General features: G+C 48.7%; 6 protein-coding genes across 10 annotated transcripts; 3 read left to right on the plus strand and 3 right to left on the minus strand.

Annotated features, from left to right (window-relative positions):
• Positions 1-28: 28 nt before the first annotated feature.
• Positions 29-1,736, minus strand: LOC105683989. Of its 2 annotated transcripts, none has more exons than XM_012397016.3 (3): positions 1,509-1,736; positions 1,126-1,398; positions 29-762 (listed from the first exon to the last, which is right to left on the minus strand). In XM_012397016.3, the coding sequence occupies exons 1-3, from the start codon at positions 1,728-1,730 to the stop codon at positions 577-579; spliced, it is 681 nt and encodes a 226-aa protein (XP_012252439.2). In that variant the 5' UTR covers positions 1,731-1,736; the 3' UTR covers positions 29-576. The 2 variants fall into 2 exon arrangements, with proteins under 2 accessions (XP_012252439.2, XP_012252438.2); XM_012397015.3 differs by having other exon boundaries at positions 29-816.
• Positions 1,678-25,692, minus strand: LOC105684057. Of its 4 annotated transcripts, XM_048655580.1 has the most exons (5): positions 12,506-12,593; positions 8,220-8,288; positions 2,992-3,555; positions 2,743-2,905; positions 1,678-2,667 (listed from the first exon to the last, which is right to left on the minus strand). In XM_048655580.1, exons 3-5 carry the CDS (start codon positions 3,538-3,540, stop codon positions 2,594-2,596), a joined length of 786 nt encoding a protein of 261 aa, XP_048511537.1. In that variant the 5' UTR covers positions 3,541-3,555; positions 8,220-8,288; positions 12,506-12,593; the 3' UTR covers positions 1,678-2,593. The 4 variants fall into 4 exon arrangements, with proteins under 4 accessions (XP_048511537.1, XP_048511538.1, XP_020706855.2 ...); XM_048655581.1 differs by lacking the exons at positions 8,220-8,288; positions 12,506-12,593 and adding an exon at positions 25,575-25,692; XM_020851196.2 differs by lacking the exon at positions 12,506-12,593 and having other exon boundaries at positions 8,220-8,344.
• On the minus strand, positions 3,760-7,126 carry LOC105684055 (presequence protease, mitochondrial). The gene has a single exon (XM_012397160.4). It carries the CDS (start codon positions 6,885-6,887, stop codon positions 3,798-3,800), a length of 3,090 nt encoding a protein of 1,029 aa, XP_012252583.2. The 5' UTR covers positions 6,888-7,126; the 3' UTR covers positions 3,760-3,797.
• Positions 7,418-10,181, plus strand: LOC105684056 (mitochondrial tRNA-specific 2-thiouridylase 1). Its single transcript, XM_012397161.3, has 6 exons — positions 7,418-7,643; positions 7,721-7,886; positions 7,974-8,158; positions 8,278-8,504; positions 8,572-8,967; positions 9,039-10,181. The coding sequence occupies exons 1-6, from the start codon at positions 7,559-7,561 to the stop codon at positions 9,222-9,224; spliced, it is 1,245 nt and encodes a 414-aa protein (XP_012252584.2). The 5' UTR covers positions 7,418-7,558; the 3' UTR covers positions 9,225-10,181.
• Positions 10,146-12,484, plus strand: LOC105683982 (protein FAM185A-like). Its single transcript, XM_012397008.3, has 4 exons — positions 10,146-10,567; positions 10,725-10,930; positions 11,029-11,212; positions 11,293-12,484. The coding sequence occupies exons 1-4, from the start codon at positions 10,156-10,158 to the stop codon at positions 11,616-11,618; spliced, it is 1,128 nt and encodes a 375-aa protein (XP_012252431.2). The 5' UTR covers positions 10,146-10,155; the 3' UTR covers positions 11,619-12,484.
• LOC125501099 (involucrin-like) lies at positions 15,320-19,273 on the plus strand. Its single transcript, XM_048656001.1, has 4 exons — positions 15,320-15,353; positions 18,540-18,789; positions 18,865-19,074; positions 19,150-19,273. Exons 1-4 carry the CDS (start codon positions 15,320-15,322, stop codon positions 19,271-19,273), a joined length of 618 nt encoding a protein of 205 aa, XP_048511958.1.

Consider the following 25,692-nt stretch of genomic DNA (forward strand, 5'->3'; position numbering starts at 1 on the left):
GAAAAATTTGTCTAATTTTGTATCTTAGTTTGTTTTTTTTGTTTTTTTCTTCGTATCGTACAACTAGATAATGAATACGCTCAAAGCGATTTACGTTCTAACGATAATAAGTGGTAACGAATTGTTTCGAATCGCGTACACGTAGCTATGTAATTTGTTTTGAAAAATTGTAAAGAAAATTTTCGAACAGTTTATACCACAAATTTTATTTAACGTGATTTCTTTTTCTCTTTCCCGTTTCTTTTTCAAATAATCACGATCGTTCGTCGCCAAATATTCTAATTAGTTCAATCAATCAACGATCCTCGAAAATAAAGCGTGTCGATTGATCGAGATCGTTTTTTTTTTTTTCTTTTTCTATCACTTTTTGAGCACACATCTCAACCAGATAAACGCAATGCACGTAACATCTGCGATCAGGCATTGGTAAAATCGATCGTTGAATTTTTCATTTCTTCTCTTCGATAACCGCGAATGAAATAATTGCGACGCAATATGCTTAGAAAAATTCGTATTTATAATATGTACGTGGTTAATTTTATTTGTCGTCAGAGTTGAGAAGAAAAAAAAAAATGTTCAAGCCGGATGTTGATTTTCGTTAACGTTGTTGCGGTCGGTGTTAAAAATGGCCGGTTCCTGCATCAGTGTTCTCGTCTCCTCTTCCTGATCCGAAAGTGCGGAGGCCGCCGATTCTTGGTGCAAATTGACACCCTGAAGTTTCGGTTTAGGGTGACTCGGTACTTCGGTGAGTACTGGCCCGTACTGCGAAGGGGAACCCACCAGCAAGTCAGTTGACGGATTCAAACCGCCCAACATCTTTATTTTCGTAGTAAGAAAAGAGAAAAAAAAAGATTTTACGTAATAAGGTACAAATAAACAAACCGGTGCAGGGACGACGAGAAAAGCGCTAATTTCATGAAAAACGGGGGGTTTTTGACTAACTTCGTCGAACATCGCAGAAAATCATGCGAACGCGAGCGAAGGAATCTCATTCGATTCGATTTCCTTCGTCGTTGAGGGGTGAAATTAATCAGGGGGGGGTCAAATTTGGGGGGGGGGGGGGGGGGGTGGGGGTTCAACGCAGCCATAATGTAATCGAAATGCTTGTATCATTGTTGTACGTACTTGTCCCCCGCCACCCGACGGCTCGTTCCTCAGTGATTCGGTCTTTCTGAAAAATCTTAGCCACGACCAAATGAAGGCGAGACACAGGCCGATTATCGTTAACGAAGCGGCTACCGCTATCGTTCCCACGCCTGAACGGTCGCGGCCATCTTGACCCTTTCGTACCAACGTCGGATGCGATTCTTCTTCCTCTTCGTTTGTTGTTGTCGACGTCGACGTCGTCGTCGTCGTCGTTGTACCATTCGCACAATTTCCGGCAGCGACGACGGATTCCTGGAGATATTTGACACGAGGGAATTAACGAACTCTCGATATGATTCGTTGACTGATTTTTACAGGAGGGTGGTGGGGGGGGGGGGGGGGGGGGGAGGCAAATAACTCACCGGATCATTGATTGATTGACTACCGGAAGCTAGGTAGGTGACGCTCATGAGTAAACCAGCGGCGCACAACGCCAGACCAACCGACGCTATGGCCCATTCTAGCCATTTTCTAACGTTAAATTTGTGTCTCGATATGGAAGCGATGCCAAGAAATCCACCTACCCCCGTGTCGTAGGAATAGCCAACCGTCGTTGGCTGGTAAACGGCCCCGTTGTCGGGCATTCCTCCTTTTTTTTTACTGTCCAGCCAATTTTGTTCGTAACTTTGGCGTTGACGAATCTGGTCGATTCCGAATGGGGAAAAACGAATCGCACCGGACACAGCGAGGCGTTCTAGAAACTGTCACGGCGAAATAACGGGCGAAACATTATCGCTGAACCGCGTCGAGTTCAACGATTATTCGAAAACGAGTTCTTCTCGGCGTTCCGTTTCGTCGCGGAACGCACTCGTTTATCTCACCGTCGATCTTACGTACGGTTTTAACGAACTTTCGAGTATATCAACAATTACCGATACGTTCGAATAATACGAAATGCGCGAATCGCACGGTACGACGACTGACACGAGACTTCTAACAAATTGGCATTCGAAGCTCGGGTTTTGTTGTCAAGAATATCGTGGAACGTTACACCTTGTGGGGGGGTGCGACGCTCCTCGGTAAATTGTAACGCGCAGACGTAGCTACCGCCGTAAGGATTCTCATGGATTTTGTTGGACCGTAACAGCTGACGGTGGCGCGCGCAGGACGACACGGGCTTCCCTAGAGAATTCCTTACCTTCGAACGTCCGGAGCGTGTGGAACCTGCAGCGGAGTGAGTGGCCTCGTGCACGAAACCGATGCAAGGTAGCAGCACGTCGTACGCCACGAAAACTGGCGTTCTTTTCGAAAACTTGGAACTTAAGCGTGGACCGGGAATTTCAACGAACACCGAGCGATCGACTTTATTATTATTATTATTATTATTATTATTATTATACAAAAAAAATAAACATTTCATAGAAAAAAACAAAACACTTCGTAGCGAACAGTTTGGCATAATGATGAGGAACGTGAGAAAAAAATCGGGGGCAACTCGACGAACCGATCAGTACTTCTTCTTCCTACCTCTTCCCCTGGGACGAATCATTTTAACCAGTTGTCTTATCTCGTCGGTATGCGCTGCAAAAAAATGGAAAAATTTGGTTAGATAAATGAAGCTCGCGTCGAATCACCGAAATCACGGCCATTACGTACATTGGTAACAATCGACGTGACCACGCGCGATCCTGGAGTTCAGCAAAAACAATTCGTACGTGGAGCTAAGATTTCGGACTCTGATGAACTGATCCACATCGAGTAACGGCTTGTCGTTCACCCACTTCAGCGTACCAAGTACGGTGTAGGCCACACCGTCGATCTGTAGGCGGAAGCCAAACGTTGGGTTAAAAAAAGTTGATTAGATTTTCATTGGCTACGAGTCAACATCGCCGACGAGATGCTCACCGCTCTCTCGTGAGTCGCGAACGTTGGATTCTGGAATGCAAGTTGACGCGGTATTTTCCTCGGTCTGAAAGTCTGATCGTCCGGGCGGTCCGCCGTTCTCTTCGAGTTTCTTTGCTTGTTCTCCTTTGTTTCGAGTCTCTTTGCCAAGAGCAATGGGGAGGCACGCTGACGTTTCAGTTCTCGGTTGGTTCCTCTGGACAACGGGATCCTCTTGGCTCCTTCGATCTCGTTCACGGATTCCAGTTCGAATGAATCATCGCCCACAGCGCGCACGATGCCCACCGTCCGTATGGTTCTCACGCAATCGCGCCATCCACTCTCGGTGAAATATTTGTCTATATCGTGAACCGGAACCGGGACGTACGGTGTCCCTCCGTCGTACAGATTGACGCGATCGGCGATCGGCGGTACTCCAGTGTCAACGGTAGAAACCGTAGGAACCGTAGGAACCGTGCTCTCCTTCGCGTCGTTTGGCTTAACGGTTTGCTCCGCGGGTCGATCTTCCGGCTTCTTCTTGAACAGAAATCTGCGCGAATGATGGGGATTCATCGTTCCGTCGAGTCACTGGAAATTGTAAACTTACGGTTGGTTAGGATCCCAACGATCATTCGGACAGCGACGTGCCAATGGAATAAAATAGACAATGGACTAAACGCCAAGTTTCCGGATGAGGTCGAGCAATGAAAACACACGATACGACACAATTTTGTTTAAGGACGATTTGTACAGAGGGCTTTTTATTTATTTAAATAGTAACAACGATTAACAAAGTTTCTTCGGGGGGGGGGGGGGGGGGGGGGGTAATTCTACGACACGTTTCCTTCATCCTGATGAGATATCACGGTCCACTTTTCCGGCCTATCGGAGAGGGCGGGATTCGCAGCCCCTATGAGCGATCTGCCAACCGCGACGTTACTTTGCTCGGGTTTGAGAAATTCTTCGGCAACGGCCATCAGCTGCTCCCTCGTAACGGCCTTGAGCTGCGTCCTGTGCTTTTGTATCTCGTCGTCGGACAAATCGTGAATGAATTTCGTCATTCCCTGACTACCCGGTGGAACGGGTGAGTCGATGTGCTGGAATATCCCGAGTTTCGCCTCGTCCACGTCGTCCTGCGCGAAGCCGTTCGCGCTAAGGTAATCGTAGGTACCGTCGAAGGTCTCGAAGGTCCTCGAGGAATTCGGATCCCTGTACGAGTAGAAGGAGAACACGCCGTCGGTGGATAATTTTGCGCCGCCACCGTAGGCGCCTCCCTTCTCCCGGACCTCGGGATGCAGGTAGACGGAGGTCACCAGTCTGGACAGGACTCTGAGCGGCGCGAATCGCGGGTCCGCGTAGGGTACGGTCAGAATCGACTTCGAAGCGTAATTCACCGGGAACGGCAGGACGTGGTGAATTCCCCGATTTTCCGGCTTCGCTTCCGCTTCCGCTTCCTCCTCACCGCGATCGGCGAATCTGGACCGTTGCTCCTCCGGCTCGCCCTTCAGCCCGCCGAAGAATCCTTCGAGCTCCCGAAGCGAGTGGTGGGCGCTCTCGGGCGTCAAGTTCAGCGCGGACCTGAGTCGTTTTTTTGTGAACAGGACGGCGGCGATTTCCCTCATTTGTTCGAGCACAGGGGCGAGGTCCTCGGAGCGAGCGATTTTCTTCATTTTGCCGACGAATTCCAGCCCGTTCAGTTTCTCCCTTCGTTTGCCGCACGGCGACACCAGACTCGCGGAACTGCTTAGCGCGTACATGTGACCGGAATCGGCGATGCCGTTCGCCAGATTGGCCGCGGTGACCTTAACCAGAGTTTCGAACCTCTTGGCGTCCGTGAGCTCGACGTTGTTCAGCAACTCGCTCCACAGCTTCCACATATCAGCGGAATTTCTGTCCAGGCAGTAGGAGTGAATTAGAACGCCCTCCTCGTACTTCAAAAGGTGATCCTTGGCCTCGGCTAGGTGCTGCGAGAGCGCCAATCCGCCGGTCTTCAGCTGGACCAGTCGGTCGAAGCTTCTGAAGTCGTGATTCGAGGTACCCATTTTTCCTACCACAGCGTTGAACAGCGGTACGAGGTCCTTCAGTTCGTCCTTGAGTCCTTGAGCGCTAAGGATCCCGCGGAAGTAGGTGACTTCGTTGGTCGGTTGGATGGCCAGTTGCAACGGGACTCCGGATATGGCCAAATGGGTGAGATCGACCCGCTGAACGTCGTCCTCCAGATCGGTGATCTTGAGGGACGGAAGGACCCCGGGATCTTCTTTCTTCTCCTGTTCGGCGAGCAGGGTCTTTCCGTCCTCGAATATCCTGTCGAATTCCTCCGGTGACAAACTCTTCAATTTTTCCTCGAGGATGGCCCGTTCCGCGGCGTTCTTCTTGGCCTCGTAATCCTCGGAGGGAGACATCGTGAGGGTCAGTTTGTGCCTGTTATTCTTCAGATGTTTCTCCACTAGGTCGAGCAGATGTCGCGGATTGTTGTTCAGCGATTCTCGTAGCGAGGAAACCGCCCGATTGACTTTCATTGCGCGCACGACGTCACCCTCGTGATTCCAGAGCGGAGTCAGGCTGAAAATCAGTCCCAATCCGAAATTGGAAGTCTGGTGTTTGGTGGCCAACTCCACACTGTGGAGAATCGCTTCCACGTGACTTTCGTCGAATCCGTCTTTGAGCACCCGGTCAACGGTGTTCCCCACGATATTCTCGACCTTGGCGAAGTCCTTTTCCGCCACTCCTTGCAAACCGACGACGAACGTCGTGTCCCTCGAGTGGGAATCGTAGCCGGTAACGGGACTGAATCCCGCCCCGATGTTCGGCTCGACCAGAGATTTGTAAAACGCGGAATTCGGTCCCTTCAACAACAATTGCGACAGTACCTGCATTTCGAACGTCTCTTGGACGTCGGTGATGTCGGAGCACAGAAATCCGATCGCTATCGAACTCTGTTTCTCGGGGTTCTGCGCCATGGGATCCGGCCTGCAGTCGATGTGCTCTTTCCTGGGCTCTGTCCAGCGTTTTTCCAGGGGAACCCGCGTCGAAGAGGCGTCGATGCGGTCCGCGTGCACCAGATACTGGTCGTTGACTATCTTCAGATGATCGTCGAGCGGGAAATTTCCGTAGGAGAAGAACCGCGCGTTCGAAGGATGATAATACTTGGCGTGGAAGTTGACCAGGTCCTCGTGCGTCAGTTGCGGAATGACGAGGGGATCGCCTCCCGATATCACCGAGTAAGTGTGGCTCGGCAGTATGGAGTTCAACAAACGTTCGGCGAAAACGCTCTGATTCTCGCTGAACGCGCCCTTCATCTCGTTGAAAACGACCCCCTTGAAAACCACCGGCGAACTCTTGTCGTTGACGTCGGCGTGTTCCAGACGCCATCCCTCCTGCCTGAAATCGAGTAGTCGCAGGTTCGGTCTGAACACGGAGTCCAGGTAGACGGACTGCAGGTTCCTGAAGTCCTTGAGATTCTGCGTGGAGAAGGGATACACCGTGTAGTCCGGCCCCGTCATGGCGTTCATGAACGTGGCCAGTGATCTGCGCAACATTTTGAAGAACGGATCGCGACAGGGATACTTCTCGCTACCGCAGAGCGTCGTGTGTTCCAGAATGTGAGGGAGTCCCGTGGAATCCGTGGGTGTCGTCCTGAAGCCGACGGCGAACACGTTGTTCTTGTCGTCGCGACGCAGATGAAGGTACTGCGCGGACGTAGCCAGATGTTCGAGTCTAACGGCGGTCAGGGCGAGCTCCTCGACCTCGGCGACCTGGTTCACGCGGAAGCCGTGGATCGTCTGTCCCTCCTGGTAGCCGTGGAGCAAATTTTTTCCCCCAACGGCCACTTTAGCGTCCAGAGAAAAACGGAGCGTACCTCGGCGAAGACGTCGCTGGGGAAGACCCCTTCTGCAGGCGGCTTCGAAGAGCCGAGACATCGCTGATTCGCGTTGTTTTTATCAGGATTCTGTTCAGTCGTCAATCGATTTGGTCGATGTTAAAGTTTAAGGACAACCGAGTGGAAGATGAAATTATTTTTAGCGGTTAGAGTCACCGTTTCATCGAACGTGAGGCGAATATTACTTTGTATGGTTCAGCGCCCCGGTGAAGTGAGACAGGTTAAATTCGGGTTAACCTTAAAATCCGGCTTTAGCGACCACCGGCAAACGTCGGTCAAGCCGTAAACTGTGAAGTTGGCTGCGGTTAGAAACCGGGAACATGAAGTTGCGAAAGAAGAATTCTCGTTTACCCGGAAAATTACTAGGAAGCCGATTTCAATTCTTGGAAACGTGCTCTCGCGACAAAAGAATCGACGAACAAAGGCGAGACGATTCAAGAATTCGTGGAACGAAACCACTTCCAGGAATAATTCGTGGAAATCGGGTCACGGTTAGCGGAAAATATATCACCACTTACCACCATCGAAGAACGGATCTCACATCGATGTAGACCGAGGCAGAAATGATCACATGATTCGTCGGACTTCAGGAATAACCGAAGTGAAGTTGGCCGCGTCTGACTCACCGCCATGTGCTCTCTCACTGCTGTTCGTAGCGGTGCGAAGGGAGGTTGGTTGTGAAATGCGGATATCGAAGGTTAATGCCGGGCGATGAATTTCGGAATAAAAAGGGTGGTGATCGGGATGTCCGGGGGTGTGGACAGCGCGGTTTCGGCGTTATTTCTGAAGAAAAAAGGTCGGCGGAAAAAATCCCGAGGGAGGGGGGGAGGGGGAGAAAATGTTGCGTGGCTATTTCCCGCTTTTCGCTTGCAGGATTCGACGTCGTCGGGGTGTTCATGCAAAACTGGGACATCAGGGACGAAACGGGACACTGTTCGTCGGAACGGGATCGCGAGGACGCGGCAAGGATATGTGAAAAACTCGGAGTGCCTCTGAACCACGTGAACTTTGTGAAGGAATATTGGAACGACGTTTTCAGGTATAGCTGTACATGAAACGGCGTATGCACAAATCGTCCCTTGGCCAGGACTTTTTTTCAAATATCGTTCGATACTGTTCGTTCAAGCAATCTCCTCAAGGACTACCAGACCGGTTACACCCCGAATCCGGACATCCGGTGCAACGAATTCATTAAATTTCGAGCCTTCTACGATTACGCCAGGAACGAATTGGCCGCCGACGCCGTGGCCACCGGGCATTACACTTCGACAAGTTTTGGCCCTTACCTCGAAGGATTCGCTCCTGGCAAGAGTACGTGAATGAAAAAAAAAAAATAGAAAACAAAAAAAAAACCAGAGCAAAACGTACGCACCTTTTCCGACCAAAGATTCCAAGGGCGGGGGTTGAACTGCACTCTGTTTTCCTTGCAGACGCGCGACTCCTGAAAGCGAAAGATCCTGTCAAAGATCAGACGTTTTTTCTGTCTCGAATACCTCAGGATTCGCTGAGACGCGCCATGTTCCCGGTGGGGGGTCATTACAAAAGAGACGTGATAAAAATCGCTCGGGAAAACGGCCTCAACGACGTTGCCAACAAAAAAGAGAGTATGGGGATTTGTTTCATCGGTAGCCGCCGGTTTCAGGACTTCATTTCCGAGGTGGGTGGGGGGGCGGAGAGGAGAAGGAAAAGGAAAAGAGAACGGAGTGACGAAGTTTTGTTTTCAGTACGTGGAGAACAAGCCGGGAAACTTTGTAGACCTGGAGACGAGTTCGGTGGTCGGTAGGCACAACGGTATCCATCACTGGACTATGGGTCAGAGATGCAAAATCGGCGGTGTACCGAAACCTTATTTCGTTTGTCGCAAGGACGCCGACACGAACGACATTTGGGTCGTACCGGGAACCAGACACCCAGCTCTCTTCTCGCGAATCATGATTACCGAAAAATTTCATTGGATAAATCCCGAGTGGGGTGACCTGATCGATTCCCGGGGTATACTGGAGTGCGATTTCAGATTTCAGCACACGAAACCCGTGGTACCCTGCGCGGTGTTCAGGACGAAGGAGGATCGCTTCGTAGTCGCCCTCGGCGAGCCCGCTCGCGCCCTGACCCCCGGACAGGTGAGGAGGAGGTCTTCGATCGCAAAAAGTTTGGAGAAATGAGTACGATTAACCGACGAGTTATTTTTCAGTTCGCGGTCGTTTATTCGAAAAACGAATGTCTTGGGAGCGCCAGGATCCTGACCGCGGGTCCTTCGCTTTATTCCCTGAATCGGGAAGTTCCGGCGGCGGACGGTCTGCGCGAGCGAGATCTCGATCCCGACGAGGACGACGACGAGGAGGAGGATCAAGACTGCAGACATCTGCATGCTACCTAATTTGTTCTCAATAAAACTTTTTGAATAAAACTTTTACCCCCCTACGACTTTTAACCTTCGACCTCCGGGCGATGGATTTCGATTCTCATTTTTTTTTTAATACCTTCCCGATTTCCGGCGACGATTACGTCCGAACTAAGGCTTCGGATTCCGACGAAGTACGTTGAGGTTAAAAATTCAAGCGTTCGCGGCAAGCCGGGAATCGACGTTCTGGTCCACGTTTCAACCGTGAGTGCGCGTTGAGCGTGTGCGGCTTTTCGAAGCCAACAATATTTCGTATCGGGCCGATCGGCGGACGGTAGAACGAGGGGAAGGAGGGGGGAAAGGGCGGTGCCGACACGTAGTAAACAGAATCAAGATTCGTAACAGCGTCATTCCTAATCCCGACCGTGTTTAGTGCGGGTCGTTCGAGCGTTCCCGATAATAATCAATTATCCAGATATTTCCGATAAGCCTACCAGATACAATCAGGGGATTTAGCGTGGCTAAATCCTTACAATTAATCGCGATCTCGGAGAACCACGTGACCCCCACCCAGAGTCTATTTGGAAACCGTTTCACACAATTCACCGTCAAATGCCCTCTGCCCTTCGACCTCTCGTCGTCGTTCGCGTTCGGGTCCGGTTCCACTGATCAACGCGAGTGTGTTTTCCCCTCGTGACAAACAACGACAGTATTCTCGCGCCCCGGCGTTTCACTGTTTTCGTGGTTGAAGAAAAAACTTTGCAACGGATCTTCCGAGAACCCAATTCGAAGTAACGAGAGTAGCCGATCGTCTCCGAGTATCCGTTGATCCCGAGGTACACGGGGGTCGCGAATACAATCCACCCGGTGCGATCCGTCTGCAGGTTAGGAATCCCTCGCGGGACGCGGTCGGCGGATAACTTTCCCCCGAAAAAAAAACACAAACCGGGATAACCGGGATCCCAGGATGCACACGGCGTGCGGTCGTTTTTTCCTCTCCTATCTGAGACTGAACCAAAAACTGTACTCCAGCTTCCCGGCGGGCAGTCGTTGCTTCGGCGGTTCCGCACCCGAGCGCGAAAACGGGCGCACTGTAGTCCTTCAGGAGGTCGCGAGGCGGGTGAAACCGTTCGGTAAAGTTGTGGTCGAGGTGCCGTGCGACGTCGAAATCCGCCCTACCGATTTCGACCGTTACCCGGACATGAACGCGCTCCTCGTCCGCGTCGTCGTCGACGACGAGGACGCGGCGCCCGGCGAGGGACATCCGCCGGGTGGACTCCTGTCGGTGGAGGTGAACGACAGGGACGTTTGGGAAGTAAGAGGCGAGGAGAGAATACCTCCGAACGCCAAGTGCCTGATCGAGTCGCCGGTCCGGTACGGTAAGCAAACGCCAGAAAGTCGAACGGCCCCGAGACGCGATCCTGCGAACCGACGAACCGACGTCCGAGTCGATCGAGGACGCAGTCTCGCGGGCCTCCCACGTTCGGTCCGGTGCGTGTCACGCGCCCCCCGCGCCCTTTGCTGTCAATTTTTCAGACGTGGACGTCCGAGCCGGGGGCAGCAGCAGCGTGGACGTGTCGGGCATGGTGTCGGACTCCATAGTGGTGAGAACCGCGTCGGGGAACATAACCGGCGAAAAGCTCCAAGCCGGCCAGATGATACTTTCGTCGGACGATGGGGGTTCGGTAACGTTGCGTCGCACCCTTCAGGGGAACATCGAGATCAACACCGTCGACGGCGGGGTGAGATTCCGCCGGTCGATGTCGATTGCTTTTGAAACACAAACAGACAAACAAACAAACACAACCGCCGATCTCTTTTCTCTTTCATTTTGCCGCAGACCGTGAGGGCCGACAAGTTCCTCGGTACCGATCTCAGCGTGTCGACGGAAAACGGGGACGTCGACATCGGCAGCAGTTACTGTACCAAGTCGCGTTTCAAAACCGCTAACGGCAATCTGACGTTGAACAATCTTCACATGGATTCGACGATAACGATTCCGGGTAACGGAGCGTTGAACGTTCGTGAGTATCGAGTGTACTTCCCTACCGGATGTCACCGGGATCGTTTCAGAACAGAGTCTTCTTTTTTGTTCCGTTCAAAGTCTGTCTGGACGGATCCTTGGAGGCCGATCTGAACACCGGAGCGTCGAGGGTGCGCGTCGTCCGGCTCACCGGCGATTCGAAGATATCGTCGAACGGGGACGTGGAAATCGTGGTACCCGAACAGAACGACATACAGTTGAACCTGAGGGGCAGCAGGCTGGACGTCGACGCTGGCATAAACGGCATGGAGGAGCACAACCGCAACGTTCAACGGTTCAAAACACTGAGCGGTGTTACTTCGTTGGACGTGACGACGGTCAAGAGTGTCAAGGTAAGTAGGGCGAGCTGGGCGGACACCTTGAACCTCGGTAGGTTCCTGCGATAAGTCGTGGATCGGGTTCCTCGCTACCGTCGAGGGGACCAAAAGGATCGCTCTCGAGGACGATCCGATCCGATGCAAAGCGCCGTTCATTTCACATCCCATGGTATTCGCTGACTACGCAAATGCACCTTGAGATGCGACAATTCTCGACCGAGTTCTAAGCTCGGATCGGTGAGTCATGAAATTTTGTTTTTTTCTTTTTTTTTTCTCTCTCTTTTTTGTCGAAACGAGGATCTTAGTAATCGAGAATTGAGAATAAGAAGAAGAAGAAGGAGAAAAAATAAAAAAATGGCGTATTTGAATATCTATTTTTATACATGTCTGATGTAAAAAGTTTTGAAAACGGTTCGTGAAAATGTTCAGATTGTTTCTATACATAGATGTTGACGTTGATGAGGACGATTACGACGATGATAATCGTCGTTGGTGTATCGGCATTATCTGATGAATACCGAGGTGATTATTAACGTCGTTCCCTTTCACTTTTATACAATATAATGTGTAGATGTGCTTAGTTTTTATGGAGGCGGTAGAAAATGTTTGCGTTATTCGCGAGGAACGTAGCGGCGCAGAGTCCGACGGACGTAATCGCCGTATGTTAAAATCGAACGTAAAAACCAAATTTATGCAAATGCGAGTAAATAAAGTATCTCGTATGCTGCTGTGTGTGGTATGTAACTATTGTGTGGCCATGTAACACTTTTTGATCTCGTCGACCGCGACGAGCTTTGAAATACATGTGAAAAATTCGAAAAACAAAGAAAACGAAACTGAACGCAAAAAAAAAACGAAAAAAAAAAAAACAATATTCAAGAAAAAGGTGTTAAAAAATACACACGAAATGTTCAATAAATATATTTCTGTTTAAACACAATCGTCATCCTGATTACCTCCAGATGTTCCCAAGATTCGCGTCTACCCGCTAATAGACAACTTCTCTTTAAATTTTTCCTCCAATAGTTTCATTATCGGACTTTCGAACCACCTTGAATTTCGAAATGTCGCAGTTGCAGTCGAGCGGCTGATTTTCATCAGCTTCCATTTCTCACCGTCGATTGTTATCGGCTGGCTCTTCAGATTCTCGTGCATTCTAGTGGCCGGCCAGCGGTAACGCGCGTCAAAGTTGGCGGAAAGTTCCGTCGACCGACCGTAGGGGACGTTCGAAGGTGACGGAGCGAGCGAGCTTTTTTTGTTTTTTTTTTTTCTTTGCTCCACCTACGGGGTAATCGCGGGAACCGTTTTATCCCAAAGTCACCCGGTACGTAGCGACATCTGTAGAAAGTGAGAAGCTTCCGTAGCTTTTGGAAGCTGCTCGCATCGGATCATCCCGTGGAGACGTGAGGCCCAAAAATTGGGCTGCAAAAAAAATCTTGTCCCCGGCAATTCCGACCGCCCCGGATCGGGGGGGGGGGGGGGGGGGGGGGGGGGGGGGGGCAGGAAAAAAAAAAAAAAAAAGGAAATGCGAGGAAATAAAGAAAATGGCGCAATTTGTTCCAGAATCTATTATCGATTTGTAAGAAATGAGGTTTTTCGATTTTTTACAATGATCTCAAAATTGAATACAATAAATTTTTTCGGTCCAACGGCGGACGAATCCGGGCGTCGCCTTGGGTAGGAGGGAAACGCGGTGGCGGCGGAGCGACCGGCTCGGCGAAAAGAGGAAGAGGAGAAGCGCGGCGTTGCAGCGGAAACGGGAGGCGGGCGTCTCGGAGGCATTCATTTTGACCCTGGGGAAATCTCGGGGCGATTCGATCGACGGAGGGACCGCGGGGGTTCCGGGCTGTGGGGGGGCGGGAGGGGGGAGGGGGTCGACGCTTATTCGGAGTCATGTGACAACGCGGGATCCGATTTGATTACATTCGTTGGTTACTCTTTCATTGGAGGCGCCTCGCCGAGCCGTTTCTCCGCGCGTCCGCCGTCGCGCTGGGAATTTTAAATTTGATTATAGGTGTGCGCACACGTATATCCCTATCCGCGGGACGAACAGCCGCCCCACCCCCACCCCCCGGAGCGGGGTGCACGATCTACCTGCGACAGCCGCAGCGGCAGCGCGAGGAAAAAAAACCACCCAAAAAAACAAAAAAAAAAAAAAAAAAAAGGAGCGTCGAACGTCCGAAACTACAAAAAAAGCCTCTGCAACGGAATTGACAAAAAACCAAAGGCTAGTACGGGGCGTTATACGGTTACACACATACATGTGTGCGAAAATCAAATCGCCCGCAGTCTGCAGCGAAGCGATTCCGCACCGATGGTTTTTGATCATTCCCTCGCACTATTTCACATCACGTATACGTTGCATTCAATGGATATATCCGATGGGGGTGTACGGGACGTTTGACGCCGATGAAGACTTATTATTTCTGGGGCATTTAAAATTTTGCGGGGGCGGCGGCGCGGGGGGGGGGGGGGGAATTTATAAGTCGTCGGTGTCCAGGTGCTGGTGCCCCAACTTGGCACAGAGCGGATCGTTCGAGCGTGTTGCTGCTGCGGTACGAGTTCAATTAAATAAATAAGAGTATGAATTAGCCGCAAGAGTGAACCGTTCCGCGTGTGTGTACGGTTGAATTATGTCCTCGGACGCGTGTCCCAAAATCAGCACCCCCAGGGTCGTTTAATCGTTTCGAACGTTCTATTGAACACCCACGCCGCTTGCGGTGACCGCTGCTGTGATCGCGGGTAGCTCTAAATGGCATCTCGCCACAATGGAGACCCCTGCAGACACGGAACTGCCGCCGTATAGAGGTACCTACGAATATGGGTATCGTTCCACACTAGGAGCGTATACTTATGCTCGAATCGCGAATTCTTCGTTTCGGAAACCGGCGATTTTGAATGAACGCTTTTTTCTACCCTCGAGTTCAAAGGATGGAAAAAGAAAACGACGACTGACCCTCGAATTGGTTTCTGAACGCGACGACGGATCATTTTTTCGAAGATGTTCCCATTTGGAACAAAGAAAGAACAAAACCAAAATTAAGCCTCACTTCGGGAATGAAGTTTCCATACTTTGTCTCATTGTCAGCACAAGTCTAGCATTGTTCTTGTCACCTGATGCATTTCGTCTCATTGTCAGCACAAGTCTAGTATTGTGCTTGTCACGTGATGCATCTCGTCTCATTGTCAGCACAAGTCTAGCATTGTGCTTGTCACTTGATGCTTTTCGTCTCATTGTCAGCACAAGTCTAGCATTGTGCTTGTCACGGGATGCTTTTCGTCTCATTGTCAGCACAAGTTTAGCATTGTGCTTGTCACGTGATGCTTCTCGTCTCATTGTCAGCACAAGTCTAGCATTGTTTTTCTCACGTGATGATTGTCGTCTCATTGTCAGCACAAGTCTAGCATTGTTCTTGTCACGTTATGCTTTTCGTCTCATTGTCAGCACAAGTCTAGCATTGTGCTTGTCACGGGATGCTTTTCGTCTCATTGTCAGCACAAGTCTAGCACTGTGCTTGTCACGTGATGCATTTCGTCTCATTGTCAGCACAAGTTTAGCATTGTGCTTGTCACGTGATGCTTCTCGTCTCATTGTCAGCACAAGTCTGGCATTGTTTTTCTCACGTTATGCTTTTCGTCTCATTGTCAGCACAAGTCTAGCATTGTGCTTGTCATGTGATGCATCTCCTCTCATTGTCAGCACAAGTCTAGCATTATTCTTGGCACATGATGCATTTCGTCTCATTGTCAGCACAAGTCTAGCATTCAAGATGGAGTTCACTAGACACCCGAGCGTGATACAAGGTTTGAGGTAAGTAAGTTTACCAAGAAATATCCGAGCGTTTAGTTCTGTACACTTCACGCTCGAAGTACATGAACCACGATGCGCGGATCGTATATCCATAACAAGTATCACGTTGTGTATACGTAGCGCAGTCGAAGTTATCGAAGGAAATGAATGGTATTTAATTAAGGGTAGGAAGCAATTACCCCGGTGCGGGATGGATGGCAGCCGTTAATCCGTTATAGCGCGGACAAGTTAAACTCCCGGGGATTTGCGAGAGAGAGAGAGAGAGAGAGAGAGAGAGAGAGAGAAAGAGAGAGAGAGAGAGAGAGGAACACGCGACCCGTCGACATCGACGCCCGCGCGCGAACCCTGCAAAACCCACCCACCCCCTCTCTGCCTTACGTCTATATGTAGGTGTATATCCCGCCGAATCCAACAACGTCGACGTTGGCCGTCCGCATAATTGGCTCTGAACGTCGGCACCTGCGTCCCCCACAGCCTCCCCCCCCCTATAGGTATACCGTGTATACGTATAAATATATATCCGCAGATTTCTACCCCTTCTGGGATATCTCCCTTTCGCTCCCTTTACAAACAAAAAGCGACGGCATCCCTACGCGAGATTCGTGCATCTGTGTATACATTTATATGTACCGTAAGCTTTACATATGTACAACGCGCGCGAGTGTATGTATAAGAGAATTATAAAGTGGAAGAGCGAGGGGCGGCGGGGGAGGGGGGGGGGATGCGTCCCGTGGATCGAAACGAGTCCAGGAGTTCTCCTCCGCGATCCTAGTTAATTGGCCTCAGAGGATACCGTGGGGCGGCTATAATATATACGTGTATATATATATATATACGCGTATACACGATATAAGTAGCGAGGGGTAGAAGGCGAAGGGAAGTTCGGTAAACCTCGCGGATGTTCGCGGGGGATGTTGCGGGATCGGCGCGCGCACGTAATAGGAAAGATGGCGGGGAAATCCCTTATCACTCGCTCAGCTACCCGCCCCCTGCAATTGGAGCGGGTGGAAGCAAGGGAACGTCCAATATGGCGTCTCTCATCGCTGATATTATCGTCTCAGCGGGAGGGAGGGAGAAGAGGGAGGTAGGAGAGGGTCGAGGGAGGTTCGGAGGGGGTTTGCGGGAGTCGGGGGACGAGGACGCGTACGGGGCATATCCTCGCGCGCGGGGGGAGGGGAGGGAAGAAATTATTATTTATGCCGGGTCAATAAAACTTTCTTACCCGGTGTATTATGCGGGGATCCTAAACGCGTATATGGACACAGAGGAGGAGGAGGAACAACTCTGCACCGTGTACCCGCGTATTCGTATATTTATGCGAGGTAAATAATACACAGCTGAGGACCTGCTTCCAGCTCCCTTTATTTCCTCATTTCTTTCGCATCTCACGAGAAACCCCTCCTCCCACGTTAACGAGCCGTGGAAACGAAAAACTCGGCCAAGGACTTCCGCGTGACTTTGGGGGGTACGAGGTACCCGAACCGACGGGAGAAAGGAGGACTTTACGGGAGCGAGTTTATATAGAGGGCGATTAGTGACGCCGGACGGAACCAACCCGTGAAATGAAAATCCGGCCGAAGAAAAGTCCGTTCGTAGGCGTAAGGGGGGACCGCCTACGGGGGGGTCTTCTAAATATTTTGGAAATATTGAGCGACTCGTGAAATTGCCAGGAGAAAGTTGACGAAAAGAGAAATTTATGACTTTTTCAGAAAATTTCGGGAGAAGCTACCGGTACGGCGCTTCCGTAACGCTGCCGCTGCTGCTGCTGCTGCCGCTGCTGCACCGTTGCATTTATATACCGTACAATACAGTCGCTCGAAATGCACTCTAAAAATGGCTACGATTTATATCACGGACAAAACTCGCGAACGTACACGACCGAATCAAATATTAAAATCCAACGAGATTCGTTCGCGTACGTATATCAATGTTATCTCGACTAGGATTGGATGTGTTTGAAATACTTACCCACCTCGTCGCTCCGTGAAACGATAAATCAAAAATTTTCTAAGCGAACCATTTCGAGAATATCAAGTGCTCGATACTCAGGGACACGAGGAGGATAACTAAGATCGAAGCGGACGTGTACATGAGGATGTCGTTCATCTCCTCGTCGTACTCCTGGTCTATCCATCTCACGAATGTTTCGTTCGAACCCATCGCGAATCGTCGAAAATAAATTTCACTCAAAGTTTTTCGCCTGGCTGTCGTTATTCACGGACGTCAGAAGATGCGATTCGACCGCACTTCGAGCGAAACCGAAAGCTGCTAATTTCTGACGGGTTAATTGGGGGAGGGGGGATGGTAAAGTTTGGGCGGAAAACTGAACGCGCGCTATTATAAATATGGACAAGAATGGGGGCTACCGTAATTCGGTAATGTGCTGAGAAATGTTATAACTTTAGCGATGACATTGCTCCGTGTTCCGGAGACGATCCTCCGGGGTATTTCGTAGGACTGTAAGGGTGGTAGGGTACGTGTACGGTATAATAAGCGCGGGGTAATAGGAAAGTCCTTCAGGTACGACGTACTGCACCAGTCGTAAATCTTGAATCTTTAAATCTTTGAATCTTGGCACACTTTCGTTTCGCCCGTCCAGAAGTCTAGCTACAAGGCTGTATAAACTGCGACTATAATAACGTTGTTTGTTGCCTCTGTACAGAAAAATATGCAACTACTAAGTCCGCCTAAGCGGCACTTGTAAGTCGAAAACTCAGCAACTCTGGGTCAGTATTACGCTCACCGGTTTTTCCTTGACTTCGAAAACTTTCCCTCGCTACAACTAATCACGTCCTCGATAATGTACGCACCTCAGATCCTCGCCATGCCCAAAAAAAATCTACTTCGGAAACTACGACTTGCACGTTCGGTCAATTTGCAGTGAATTATGGTTGGATCTGATCTACGAACTACTTTGTTTGATTCAACTAAATTTGTGTTGCCTGGAACAAAAATTTGATCAAACTGATCGCCTGAAACACAAATTGAACCAACTTGATTGCCTGAAACACAATTTCAACTAAACTGATCGCCTGAAAGGTGAATTGAACCAACTTGATTTCCTGAAACACAATGTTTGAATGCCTGAAAGATAAATTCAGCCAACTTGATTGCCTAAAATGAATTGAACCAACTTGATCGCCTGAAACACAATTTCAACTAAACTCATCGTCTGAAAGATGAATTGAATCAAGTTGATCGCCTGAAACACGAATTCAAGCAACTTGATTGCCTGAAAGATAAATTGAATCAAGTTGATCGCCTGAAACACGAATTCAAGCAACTTGATTGCCTGAAAGATGAATTGAATCAACTTGATCTCCTCAAACACAAATTCAACCAACTTGATTGCCTGAGAGATAAATTGAATCAAGTTGATCGCCTGAAAAACAATTTCAACCAACTTGATCGCCTGAAACACGAACTCAAGCAACTTGATTGCCTAAAGCTGAACTGAACCAACTTGATCGCCTGAAACACAATTCAAACACTATTCAAATTCAGCCAACTTGATGGCCTTAAAGATAAATTGAATCAAGTTGATCGCCTGAAACACGAATTCAAGCAACTTGATTGCCTGAAAGATGAATTGAATCAACTTGATCTCCTCAAACACAAATTCAACCAACTTGATTGCCTGAGAGATAAATTGAATCAAGTTGATCGCCTGAAAAACAATTTCAACCAACTTGATCGCCTGAAACACGAACTCAAGCAACTTGATTGCCTAAAGCTGAACTGAACCAACTTGATCGCCTGAAACACAATTCAAACACTATTCAAATTCAGCCAACTTGATGGCCTTAAAGATAAATTGAATCAAGTTGATCGCCTGAAACACGAATTCAAGCAACTTGATTGCCTGAAAGATGAATTGAATCAACTTGATCGCCTGAAACACAATTGCAACTAAACCGATCGCCTTTAGTACAAATTCAATCAAACTGAACGCCTGAAACGAACTTTCTCTCGTACCAGTGTACATTGGTAATAGATTTCCAATTGTCTGAAACAGCAAGATAATTCGTTTCAGGGACTGCAGTTGTTTATTTGAATTAATTTGAGAATCATCTTCCCGGGCAATCTGCGATTTCAGTTACGTTATCCCGAAAGAAAAATTCGTCCATCCGGACAATGCAATGAATAATTTCTTCGACCGTGTTTCAGCCAAAGATTTTATTGTTTCATCAAGAGACTGCTTTTCTGAATGATTGAATGGTTACACTGTAGCTCGGGATCGTATGAACCGGGGCGATAAAAAGATCCGGGGCTAGAACTTTTCTTTTTCTCGGTCGGTTGTAAAGCGTATAAAATCTCGTCGGCGTTAAATCTTGTTCGGCGTCACCGGGTGGCTGTTCGGTATATCGAAAATGGGGTGGTATACACACGTCGTTCGCCTCCGTCGTCCGTATCGCGAGCGGTGCGAGAAGGATATTGGATAATGAATCAGGAAAGGGCGGTGGCGGTCGTGCAGCCGAGCTCTGCGGTATTACTTCTTGTTAGCTTTATTGGCTACCGCGGTGGCCGCCCTTTCACCGTACTACCTAATTTATAGGTGAATCCTGCACGTACCTACCCAACGTCTTTGCGGGATATAGTCGTTCCCGTTGCCCACGGGATTCCGTCAACCCTTCTTATTGCTGCAACCGACCGTCGCCCCCCCTCCCTACCCCCCCCCCCCCCCCCCCCCCAAAGAACCCTACGGAATACCTTCGCTAAACCTGCAGCCGCTGAAATGCCCCGCTTTAAAACGCGATGTTTTAATCAGGATTAGAAAGAATCACAACTGGGACATCACGCCACCGAGAAAATAGCCTCAGAATCCGTTGGGAGAGAACTAAAAAGATGAAATACGAGCGATTCGACATCGCCTGGATCTTCGTGCAAAGTATAATAATTGATTCGATCAGGTTTGCTTGTAGGTCAGGTGCCGATGAAGGGAAAAAAAGAAAATCAAGGTGTCAATCTCAGCGATCGATCGTTGGATATGATTTGGCTTTTTTTCGCCGAGGTAATCGGGCAGACGGCGGTTAAATGTTACGTACATGTGGCAGAAAAATTATTTCACGAGGTCTTTATTACGTTTTGGTTGGGTTAGGTCAGTCCGACCGTGCAAAAAAAAAGAAGAAGGAGGAAAAAGAAGTGGAAGAAGAAGTTGGGTTTAGGTAGCCCGTATATACGTGTAGATAATAAACCGAAATAAAACCATCAGGAGATTTACAGCGGCGTTGAAATACCTGCCTTCTGTTCGGCTAAGGACCGCGCTCACTACACAGTTTAGCAGTAAACTAATTTAACTTAGGACTTCGGGTATTGTAACTTTTCGCTAACTCACCGTCAACACTCTTTTGTCGCACACGGGGTGGCTTGTAGAAGAAGAAGAAGGAAAGGTTTCGGGCTCAGGGACGCGCTTTTTCGAATCGCCCTACTACGAAACGCCCTGAATTTCGCTCGCGGCACAAAATGGAAGACGTTGCGCGGCCCTGCTAAGGACTCACACTGACCAAAAGAAGAAAAGATTGGTCAGGAAGGTAGCGACCAATGCGACCATGAGCGTAAACGCATAAACCACCCTTAGCGGCGGCAACAACTTCGGTACCCCATAACTGCCGCTGCTTCTGATGCTGCTGCTGCTGCTGCAACTCACAGCGCAGTATAAGTATATATACACAAATGGTAGCTGTAATTCCGTGTACATTGTGCGCACATATTATCTACGCAACTAGGACCGCTCGATTTACGATCACCTCGGTCCTAAAGTTTCCGCAAATATGCCGCTCGAAATTTTTCTCGCTCCGTTATACACGGAAACCGTACGTTGTTGGTTTTTGCCTAACCTAACCTCCTCTCTTTTTTTTCTTTTCATCTTCTCTCTTTATTCTCATTTATTTTTTCGGCGCGTAGTCGCAAAAATATTTGCAACAATTTATTCCGCCGATCGTCAATCGGGCGTGAATAATTTCCCATTATGTCTGCGAATGGGGTGTACAAAAGGATCGAATTCGGGACCGATACGAAATCGATATCGGGCATCGCGCTGTACGGGGGCGATGCGTTCCATGCGGACACCGCGACGAATTTCTACCCATTAATTCGTATGACTTATACCCGTTATCGCGCAGGTCTCCGATTCTGAGCTTGTATTATCATTGTCACAGACTAACGAAAAACGTCCCCCCCCCCCCGATAATAAACGCCCATGTATACATCGAGGAAGCGGCGATCTCGCCTGTCGATTATGTAACTGATTGGTTATGGGAATCGAGTGTATATCAATATCTCGTGTAGGAGCGTTACGGGTCGATAAAAAAGCGTTTTTCGAACACGTAAGGCCGAATCAATCGCCTGACCACGTACGTTGCTCGAGTTTCGATACTTTCGCGAGTATCCAGAGAGAGAGAGAGAGAGAGTTTTGTTGGAAAAATTTTCATCGTTTGCGGAACCGAGTCGAAAGAATAGGTTAGGACTGCACGGTGTAGAGAAAAATTGCGAAGAAACGCCATCACGGTTTAACTCGTAGGAGTTGGGAAGGGGGGAAGGAAACACGGTGCGGTATAAACGGCGTAAAGGCCGCAACAGTTTTGACTTCTCAATTATCCACAGTCCCGTTTTCGTCCAAATATTGAACCGTCCGAATCTTCGTCACGCACCTTTTTTTCCCCCTCTTCGCCCCCTAGCCGTTTCGGTTCCCGTTCAAATTTCCCGATTCTATGGATACAAAAGGTGGACAAAATCGTGTTTACGCACCTCCATATCTCTAATTTCTTTGGAGCGAACCGCTCGCATTTTTCATTTTTCGGAATCCGTTTTTGCATCACGGATGACCGACGGGAGTGTATCCGTACGTTCGGCTGCTGCAACGTCCAGACTTCGTCGAATCGGAAGACAAAAGAGAACGCGGAAAAAGTCCTCTGCGCCAATTGAACGCGGAATTTAATGGCAATAGCGATAAGATAACGCGCCCCGTTGCTGGAAACGAGAATCCCTTATCTCGTGCGTGGGATCGATCCCGCTGAGGGATGGGAATGGAGAGCGCGTGGAACGGGCGGGGGGGGGGGGGGAGGGGAGGGGAAAATTGGGAGCAGGAAGAGCGTAGGACGAGATTTCTGGAGTCACCGGGACACGAGGGTGCAAAAACTCGGAGCGCCGCCCAGATTGAAGGACCTATAACAATCTGTTTCGCTGAGGGAACGGAGTACGTGGAACGAGGAACGAGGGGTAGTTATATTCCTGCGCCGGGAGCGGGGAATAAATTGGATATTAATGTTTCATAAACCGTGCGGATCATACGGGAGATTAAATATGTATTCCGTGGAAATCTACTCGAATTATTTCGCTCGCCTACGATGGCCGGAGCATTTTAAAAAAAATCCCCAACCCAACGGCTGTCGTCGCTGCCGCGTAGTGTGCGGGAATTTCTCATACCGTGAAAGAAAATAGGTTGCAAAAGTCACTCAAAAACAGCGTGTGCACGTTCGACTTTAATATACCCGAAGCTGCTGCACTTCCACTCGAATTTTATCACCTAATAATATGAACATGTGGATATAAAAGAGACTGCAGCCGGTATAAACACTTCTTTTCCTTTTGTTGCGAACATAACCTGTACACCACCGTTGCAAAAAGGAGGAGGAGAAAAAAAAAAAAACGAGGAAGTAAAAAAAGAAAACCTTTTTCGAATATCGCTATACGCGCCCCTCGAATTACTGGTGTTGTTGAGAAAGGGATGTTAAGAGGGGGTTGGGTGAAAATTTTTCGAGGCAATTCGTACGGGTACTGGCAGCTATTACGGTGGTATATAATTTCCGAGTTGTCATAAAGCGTCGTAAAGGAATCTCGAACGTTGGCCAAAGGGTGGTAAAAAAATACTAATCTACCGTTGTAAATGTAAAATAATTTACTTTGTCTGATGGGTGTAAAAAAATTATTGAAAAAAATCAAAAAGTTTCTCTAAATTGCCCTAGCTGGCAGCTATGTCCCGCACATTTTTCCAACGAAACGCTAAAAACCCATCGTAATTATGTGCGAGTAGAAAAAACGAGACTCCACCGAAAAATATTTCGATCTTTTCTCCACTCGATTGCGAGCAGTAAAGAAAAATAAGAAACAAAAAAAACTCCGATGTTAATGAATTGATTCGCAGAAATCTTCATCGAGCGTTGTTATAAGAATGACGATCACGCATGGATACGAAAGGTGGCGAGAAAAACGATATTGGAAAAAAAAAGGTACTCATAACGGCGTGGAAAGATGGAGGGTAAGAAAAAATGTCTAACAAACTTGACGACGTATAACGAATCGTTGACTGCTAGTTTATTTCCTCCCTCGCAATGCAGTGTGCAAAAAAAAAAGCAAAAAAGCAGAAAACAGAGTCCCGGGTTGAAATCCCGTGGGAACAAAAAACGGATTATACACAGTAAGGTAGATGTACCTGATGATTATTCGCCTGCAACCGAACTGTAGCTATCCTTTTACCGTGGCGCAGCCACGTTTTTATAACGTCCGAGTCGTATATGAAAAAAAAATCAAAAAAAAACAAAAAAAAAAAACATTTCTTGTGTACCGATGAAACTGCAACGATATTGTAAACGGAAAAAAATCCTTTTGTCAATTTTGGCGTTGTAATTTGTGCGCTGGGTGGTACCCATCATGAAACGTCTGTGCGGTGTAAACCAGTCCGTCTTTTTTTCTCACTTTTTTTTTTTTGTTCTTCCTTCCATGCGCGCAGTATTATTATATACAACCCTTTTCGACATTTTTTTTTCATTACGTGCAGCATGTTTTCGGTTTCGTTGAGGACCATAATACGAGTAAACTCAAAAAATGCTTATCCTCAACAAGTCGTAAACCCGCGCAGTTTTGCTGAACGTAAGAAAAAAAAATCAACCCTTTTTCTTTTTTTTGTTCGTCCCTTTGCAACGGGGCGCTAAAAAGATTATCGTAGAATGTACGCGATGTAAATTTATCAAAGGGTTGGTAGAAAAGTGGTCGAGCGTAGGCAAATTTTCTCTGTTTCAAAAACGTCGTTTCAATCCATTTTTCGGCCAACATATGCGCAGCGGAATTAAACGTAATCCTCTATCCACTACCAGCAGTTTATACGCAGCGGAATAAATCCGCATACGCTACACCGTGACGTGGTATACAGTTACACTCCTATTAATGTAAAGGGTGATCTGGCACGAGTTATTATGCTCCCGAACGGTACAACTTGTCAGATCACAGGATGAGTTACCGCTTTACACTGTGGCGATCATCGAGTCGCGTTGTTCCCTCTGGTAAATGGCGCATCATCTCCGATGCGGCAATCATATCATACTCCATGATATTCATATGATCGTTTCGCATGAGAATCTGCCAAGTTTACGAGACGCCTTTTTACTCCGCCTTGGACCACATAAATCCGGATCGTCCCGCTCCCGTTGCACTAAGACGCTCGAATTTTACGTCGAAAACTGAAACGCCGCCGCGTTCGTCTTCGCTACAAAAACAAAGAAAACAAAGAAAAAAACACGGCGTTTCCTTCCTCGTTTCATAACCTCTCTCTCAATCTCGCGACCGTCCAATCCTTCCAGATCGACGTCCAGCCGTTCCGAATGAACCTTTTTTCCGTCCGATACCTAATTTTCTAGGTTAGAGCCCCGATCGGACGTTTTTTCGCCGAATTATCGCCAAAAACTTTCCGGCGATACTGAAAGCGACGACATCGTCCGCGGGTCATCGTTACAACAGCGCGGACAGAAGTCACATTAGAATTGTACGAAGATCTGTGTTGCCTGCCCTTTGTCGGGTGGGACGAGATGAACCCCCGACGTGTTTAAGCTCCGCTTTATATTCCGCGTTACAACATGACACCGAATAATAACGTACGGGGCAGCGTTCCTTCTCACCAATACCGATAAACGTGCGAGGGTAACGCACGAGCGTGTAAACCCTCGACTAATGGTTAAACTGTGGTATTCATCCGAAATGATCCCCCCGCCCGCCCCGAACGGAATCCAGCGATCCCTTTTTACGGCGGGTTCGAAGGGCGATCCGGGGTGGCAGAAGTCGGTGCCTCTGCTACGGTGCCGGCAGAAGGGAGAATAGAGGTGAGCGGAGTTAATTGGTCGATGCGAAAAGTACGGCGTGCTCGCTCTGCGGGCCGCACGTTCGACCCCACGGATACCAATTCACGCGTGTGCGCTATGTTACGGTAAACGGCGTATACATACCTCGGTGGTAACGTTGTTGTGTCGTACGATGCCGAAGGGAGAAAACGATCGAGTCGTCGGGATCGTACAAAAGCTCGGAACTTCACCGGGCTGTTGGTAATGTAATGTAGGGATAGGC

This window comes from Athalia rosae, chromosome 5 (assembly GCF_917208135.1).
Source record: "Athalia rosae chromosome 5, iyAthRosa1.1, whole genome shotgun sequence".
In the NCBI taxonomy this organism is placed as follows: Eukaryota; Metazoa; Arthropoda; class Insecta; order Hymenoptera; family Athaliidae; genus Athalia; species Athalia rosae.